Source organism: Notolepis coatsorum, assembly GCF_963971535.1.
Source record: "Notolepis coatsorum genome assembly, contig: SCAFFOLD_1224, whole genome shotgun sequence".
Classification (NCBI taxonomy): domain Eukaryota; kingdom Metazoa; phylum Chordata; class Actinopteri; order Aulopiformes; family Paralepididae; genus Notolepis; species Notolepis coatsorum.
Window position 1 is genome coordinate 29,745 of NW_028174454.1, and position 8,382 is coordinate 38,126.

Here is an 8,382-nt window from a genome sequence, read left to right on the forward strand (position 1 = left end):
CTAACTACCTATCTAACTAACTAACTAACTAACTAACTAACTAACTAACTAACTACCTAACTAACTAACTAACTAACTAACTAACTAACTAACTAACTAACTAACTAACTAACTAACTAACTAACTAACCCTAACATTTAGTATTGTCCAGGCAAGCTACAACCTTCTGCTCTACTAACTAAGTAACCAACTAAGTAACTAACTAAGTAACTAACCAACTAACTAACTAACAAACTAACTAACAAATGAACTAACTAACTAACTAACTAACTAACTAACTAACTAACTAACTAACTAACTAACTAACTAACTAACTAACTAACTGACTAACTAACTAACTAACTAACCCTAACATTTAGTGTTGTCCAGGCGAGCTACAGCATTCTGCTCTACTAACTAACTAACTAACTAACTAACTAACTAACTAACTAACTAACTAACTAACTAACTAACTAACTAACTAACTAACTAACTAACTAACTACCTATCTAACTAACTAACTAACTAACTAACTAACTAACTAACTAAGTAACCAACCGTATTTTTATTATTTCCAAGGTGTGCTACAACCTAACTAGCTAATCAACTAACTAACTAACTAACTAACTAACTAACTAACTAACTAACTAACTAACTAACTAACTAACTAACTAACTAACCCTAACATTTAGTATTGTCCAGGCAAGCTACAACCTTCTGCTCTACTAACTAAGTAACCAACTAAGTAACTAACTAAGTAACTAACCAACTAACTAACTAACAAACTAACTAACAAATGAACTAACTAACTAACTAACTAACTAACTAACTAACTAACTAACTAACTAACTAACTAACTAACTAACTAACTAACTAACTAACTGACTAACTAACTAACTAACTAACCCTAACATTTAGTGTTGTCCAGGCGAGCTACAGCATTCTGCTCTACTAACTAACTAACTAACTAACTAACTAACTAACTAACTAACTAACTAACTAACTAACTACCTATCTAACTAACTAACTAACTAACTAACTAACTAACTAACTAACTAAGTAACCAACCGTATTTTTATTATTTCCAAGGTGTGCTACAACCTAACTAGCTAATCAACTAACTAACTAACTAACTAACTAACTAACTAACTAACTAACTAACTAACTAACTAACTAACTAACTAACTAACCATCCGTATTTTTATTATTTCCAAGGTTTGCTACAACCTAACTAGGTAATCAACTAACTAACTAACTAACTAACTAACTAACTAACTAACTAACTAACTAACTAACCCTAACATTTTGTGTTGTCCAGGCGAGATACAGCCTTCTGCTCTACTAACTAAGTAACTAACTAAGTAACTAACTAAATAACTAACTAAATAACTAACTAACTAACTAACTAACTAACTAACTAACTAACTAACTAACTAACTAACTAACTAACAAATGAACTAACTACCTACCTAACTAATTAACTAACTAACTAACTAACTAACTAACTAACTAACTAACTAACTAACTAACTAACTAACTAACTAACTAACTAACTAACTAACTAACTAACTAACTAACTAACTAACTAACTAACTAACTAACTAACTAACTAACTAACTAACTAACTAACCCTAACATTTAGTATTGTCCAGGCAAGCTACAACCTTCTGCTCTACTAACTAAGTAACCAACTAAGTAACTAACTAAGTAACTAACCAACTAACTAACTAACAAACTAACTAACAAATGAACTAACTAACTAACTAACTAACTAACTAACTAACTAACTAACTAACTAACTAACCCTAACATTTAGTGTTGTCCAGGCGAGCTACAGCATTCTGCTCTACTAACTAAGTAACTAACTAACTAACTAACTAACTAACTAACTAACTAACTAACTAACTAACTAACTAACTAACTAACTAACTAACTAACTAACTAACTACCTATCTAACTAACTAACTAACTAACTAACTAACTAACTAACTAACTAACTAACTAACTAACCAACCGTATTTTTATTATTTCCAAGGTGTGCTACAACCTAACTAGCTAATCAACTAACTAACTAACTAACGAACGAACGAACGAACGAACGAACGAACGAACGAACGAACGAACGAACGAACGAACGAACGAACGAACGAACGAACGAACGAACGAACTAACTAACTAACTAACTAACTAACTAACTAACTAACTAACTAACTAACTAACTAACTAACTAACTAACTAACTAATTAACTAACTAACTAACTAACTAACTAACTAACTAACTACCTATCCAACTAACTAACTAACTAACTAACTAACTAACTAACTAACTAACCAACCGTATTTTTATTATTTCCAAGGTTTGCTACAACCTAACTAGGTAATCAACTAACTAACTAACTAACTAACTAACTAACTAACTAACCAACCGTATTTTTATTATTTCCAAGGTGTGCTACAACCTAACTAGCTAATCAACTAACTAACTAACTAACCCTAACATTTTGTGTTGTCCAGGCGAGCTACAGCCTTCTGCTCTACTAACTAAGTAACTAACTAAGTAACTAACTAAATAACTAACTAACTAACTAACTAACTAACTAACTAACTAACTAACTAACTAACTAACTAACAAATGAACTAACTACCTACATAACTAATTAACTAACTAACTAACTAACTAACTAACTAACTAACTAACTAACTAACTAACTAACTAACTAACTAACTAACTAACCCTAACATTTAGTATTGTCTAGGCAAGCTACAACCTTCTGCTCTACTAACTAAGTAACCAACTAAGTAACTAACCAACTAACTAACTAACAAACTAACTAACAAATGAACTAACTAACTAACTAACTAACTAACTAACTAACTAACTAACTAACTAACTAACTAACTAACCCTAACATTTAGTGTTGTCCAGGCGAGCTACAGCATTCTGCTCTACTAACTAACTAACTAACTAACTAACTAACTAACTAACTAACTAACTAACTAACTAACTAACTAACTAACTAACTACCTATCTAACTAACTAACTAACTAACTAACTAACTAACTAACTACTTAACTAACTAACTAAACTAACCCTAACCTTTAGTGTTGTCCAGGCGAGCTACAGCCTTCTGCTCTACTAACTAAGTAACTAACTAAGTAACTAACTAAATAACTAACTAACTAACTAACTAACTAACTAACTAACTAACTAACTAACTAACTAACTAACTAACTAACTAACTAACTAACAAATGAACTAACTACCTACATAACTAATTAACTAACTAACTAACTAACTAACTAACTAACTAACTAACTAACTAACTAACTAACTAACTAACTAACTAACTAACTAACTAACTAACTAACCCTAACATTTAGTATTGTCTAGGCAAGCTACAACCTTCTGCTCTACTAACTAAGTAACCAACTAAGTAACTAACCAACTAACTAACTAACAAACTAACTAACAAATGAACTAACTAACTAACTAACTAACTAACTAACTAACTAACTAACTAACTAACTAACTAACCCTAACATTTTGTGTTGTCCAGGCGAGATACAGCCTTCTGCTCTACTAACTAAGTAACTAACTAAGTAACTAACTAAATAACTAACTAACTAACTAACTAACTAACTAACTAACTAACTAACTAACTAACTAACTAACAAATGAACTAACTACCTACCTAACTAATTAACTAACTAACTAACTAACTAACTAACTAACTAACTAACTAACTAACTAACTAACTAACTAACTAACTAACTAACTAACTAACTAACTAACTAACCCTAACATTTAGTATTGTCCAGGCAAGCTACAACCTTCTGCTCTACTAACTAAGTAACCAACTAAGTAACTAACTAAGTAACTAACCAACTAACTAACTAACAAACTAACTAACAAATGAACTAACTAACTAACTAACTAACTAACTAACTAACTAACTAACTAACTAACTAACCCTAACATTTAGTGTTGTCCAGGCGAGCTACAGCATTCTGCTCTACTAACTAAGTAACTAACTAACTAACTAACTAACTAACTAACTAACTAACTAACTAACTAACTAACTAACTAACTAACTAACTAACTACCTATCTAACTAACTAACTAACTAACTAACTAACTAACTAACTAACTAACTAACCAACCGTATTTTTATTATTTCCAAGGTGTGCTACAACCTAACTAGCTAATCAACTAACTAACTAACGAACGAACGAACGAACGAACTAACTAACTAACTAACTAACTAACTAACTAACTAACTAACTAACTAACTAACTAACTAACTAACTAACTAACTACCTATCCAACTAACTAACTAACTAACTAACTAACTAACTAACTAACTAACCAACCGTATTTTTATTATTTCCAAGGTTTGCTACAACCTAACTAGGTAATCAACTAACTAACTAACTAACTAACTAACTAACTAACTAACTAACCAACCGTATTTTTATTATTTCCAAGGTGTGCTACAACCTAACTAGCTAATCAACTAACTAACTAACTAACCCTAACATTTTGTGTTGTCCAGGCGAGCTACAGCCTTCTGCTCTACTAACTAAGTAACTAACTAAGTAACTAACTAAATAACTAACTAACTAACTAACTAACTAACTAACTAACTAACTAACTAACTAACTAACTAACTAACAAATGAACTAACTACCTACATAACTAATTAACTAACTAACTAACTAACTAACTAACTAACTAACTAACTAACTAACTAACTAACTAACTAACTAACTAACCCTAACATTTAGTATTGTCTAGGCAAGCTACAACCTTCTGCTCTACTAACTAAGTAACCAACTAAGTAACTAACCAACTAACTAACTAACAAACTAACTAACAAATGAACTAACTAACTAACTAACTAACTAACTAACTAACTAACTAACTAACTAACTAACTAACCCTAACATTTAGTGTTGTCCAGGCGAGCTACAGCATTCTGCTCTACTAACTAACTAACTAACTAACTAACTAACTAACTAACTAACTAACTAACTAACTAACTAACTAACTAACTAACTAACTAACTAACTAACTAACTACCTATCTAACTAACTAACTAACTAACTAACTAACTAACTAACTAACTAACTACTTAACTAACTAACTAAACTAACCCTAACCTTTAGTGTTGTCCAGGCGAGCTACAGCCTTCTGCTCTACTAACTAAGTAACTAACTAAGTAACTAACTAAATAACTAACTAACTAACTAACTAACTAACTAACTAACTAACTAACTAACTAACTAACTAACTAACTAACAAATGAACTAACTACCTACATAACTAACTAACTAACTAACTAACTAACTAACTAACTAACTAACTAACTAACTAACTAACTAACCCTAACATTTAGTATTGTCTAGGCAAGCTACAACCTTCTGCTCTACTAACTAAGTAACCAACTAAGTAACTAACCAACTAACTAACTAACAAACTAACTAACAAATGAACTAACTAACTAACTAACTAACTAACTAACTAACTAACTAACTAACTAACCCTAACATTTAGTGTTGTCCAGGCGAGCTACAGCATTCTGCTCTACTAACTAACTAACTAACTAACTAACTAACTAACTAACTAACTAACTAACTAACTAACTAACTAACTACCTATCTAACTAACTAACTAACTAACTAACTAACTAACTAACTAACTACTTAACTAACTAACTAAACTAACCCTAACCTTTAGTGTTGTCCAGCCGAGCGACGGCCTGCTGCTCTACTAACTAAGTAACTAACTAAGTAACTAACTAACTCAACTAACTAACTCACTAACTAACTAACTAACTAACTAACTAACTAACTAACTAACTAACTAACTACCTAACTAACTAACTAACTAACTAACTAACTAACTAACTAACTAACTAACTAACTAACTAACTAACTCTAACATTTAGTGTTGTCCAGGCGAGCTACAGCATTCTGCTCTACTAACTAAGTAACTAAGTAACTAAGTAACTAAGTAACTAACTAACTAACTAACTAACTAACTAACTAACTAACTAACTAACTAACTACCTACCTACCCAACTACCTAACCAACTAACTAACTAACTAACTAACTAACTAACTAACTACCTAACTACCTAACTACCTACCTAACTAACTAAACTAACCCTAACCTTTAGTGTTGTCCAGCCGAGCTACAGCCTTCTGCTCCGCCACGTTCCAGATGATGAGCAGGTTGTCTGCGGAGGCCGAGGCCAACAGGTCGGGGTCGTCGGAGCTCCAGGAGATGGAGGTGATGGTCTTCTTATGATCCGACATGATGCAGCGCAGTTTAAACTCCTTATACTGCTGGTCCAACTGAGAGAGAGAGGGAGGGAGGGAGGGAGGGAGGGAGGGAGGGAGGGAGAGAGAGAGAGAGAGAGAGAGAGAGAGAGAGAGAGAGAGAGAGAGAGAGAGAGAGAGAGAGAGAGAGGATATAGAGAAGAGACAGAGACAAAGAGAGAGAGAGACAGAGAGAGACAGAGAGAGAGAGAATTACAAGTATTACCTGGTAGATGTTTACAGTTTTACCTGGTAGGTGTATATAGTATAGTATAACCTGGTATATGTATATAGTATTACCTGGTAGATGTATTTAGTATAACCTGGTATATGTATATAGTATAGTATTACCTGGTATATGTATATAGTATTACCTGGTAGATGTATTTAGTATAACCTGGTATATGTATATAGTATTACCTGGTATATGTATATAGTATTACCTGATATATGTAAATAGCCAGTGTAGCACAGTAAGCAAAGCGGTCTCCACTTGCAGCGCAGACATCTTTGTTCCAGGGCTGACAGCCTGCAGCGAGCAAGCCGATCTGCTTCACCTGAGACATCTAACAGAGAGACACACAGAGAGACAGAGAGAGACAGAGAGACAGAGAGAGAGACAGAGAGACAGAGAGAGAGAGAGAGACAGAGAGACAGAGAGAGACAGAGAGACAGAGAGACAGAGAGAGACAGAGAGACAGAGAGACAGAGAGAGACAGACACACAGAGAGAGACAGAGAGAGACAGAGAGAGACAGAGACACAGAGAGAGACAGAGACACAGTGAGACAGAGAGACAGAGAGAGAGACAGAGAGATACAGAGAGAGACAGAGAGACAGGGACACAGAGAGACAGAGAGACAGAGAGACAGAGACAGAGAGAGACAGAGAGACAGAGACACAGAGACAGAGACAGAGAGAGACACAGAGACAGAGAGACAGAGACACAGAGACAGAGACACAGAGAGACAGAGAGACAGAGAGACAGAGACACAGAGACAGAGACACAGAGAGACAGAGACACAGAGACACACAGAGACAGACAGACAGATGAGAACATTTCTGGTAAGAACTAGATTTAAAATAAGCACATCTCTGGTCAGCGCTAGAAATAAAAATAAATCTTTGGACTTAGAATTAGTGTGTTTTGAGGACAATCCTGCTGCTCCACACACTGGTCCAACCTAGTGGTCAACAGTGGTCAGACCGTGGTTGTACTGGGCAGCTCCTAGTGGTCAACAGTGGTCAGACCGTGGTTGTACTGGGCAGCTCCTAGTGGTCAACAGTGTCAGGCTGTGGTTGTACTGGGCAGCTCCTAGTGGTTAACAGTGTCAGACTGTGGTTGTACTGGGCAGCTCCTAGTGGTTAACAGTGTCAGACTGTGGTTGTACTGGGCAGCTCCTGGTGGTCAACAGTGTCAGACTGTGGTTGTACTGGGCAGCTCCTAGTGGTCAACAGTGTCAGGCTGTGGTTGTACTGGGCAGCTCCTGGTGGTCAACAGTGTCAGACTGTGGTTGTACTGGGCAGCTCCTAGTGGTCAACAGTGTCAGACTGTGGTTGTACTGGACAGCTCCTAGTGGTCAACAGTGTCAGACTGTGGTTGTACTGGGCAGCTCCTAGTGGTCAACAGTGTCAGACTGTGGTTGTACTGGGCAGCTCCTAGTGGTCAACAGTGTCAGACTGTGGTTGTACTGGGCAGCTCCTAGTGGTCAACAGTGTCAGACTGTGGTTGTACTGGGCAGCTCCTAGTGGTCAACAGTGTCAGACTGTGGTTGTACTGGGCAGCTCCTAGTGGTCAACAGTGTCAGACTGTGGTTGTACTGGGCAGCTCCTAGTGGTCAACAGTGTCAGACTGTGGTTGTACTGGGCAGCTCCTAGTGGTCAACAGTGTCAGACTGTGGTTGTACTGGGCAGCTCCTAGTGGTCAACAGTGTCAGACTGTGGTTGTACTGGGCAGCTCCTAGTGGTCAACAGTGTCAGACTGTGGTTGTACTGGGCAGCTCCTAGCGGTCAACAGTGTCAGACTGTGGTTGTACTGGGCAGCTCCTAGTGGTCAACAGTGTCAGACTGTGGTTGTACTGGG

General features: G+C 35.6%; 1 protein-coding gene across 1 annotated transcript in view; it reads right to left on the reverse strand.

Annotated features, from left to right (window-relative positions):
• wdr17 (WD repeat domain 17) overlaps positions 1-6,866 on the reverse strand; it is a gene marked incomplete at both ends in the record, with an annotated part of 35,608 nt that extends 28,742 nt beyond the window's left edge. The window contains 2 exon segments of the mRNA XM_084338586.1: positions 6,153-6,336; positions 6,744-6,866. Of these exon segments, the coding sequence (XP_084194712.1) occupies positions 6,153-6,336; positions 6,744-6,866 (307 nt within the window).
• Positions 6,867-8,382: the final 1,516 nt, after the last annotated feature.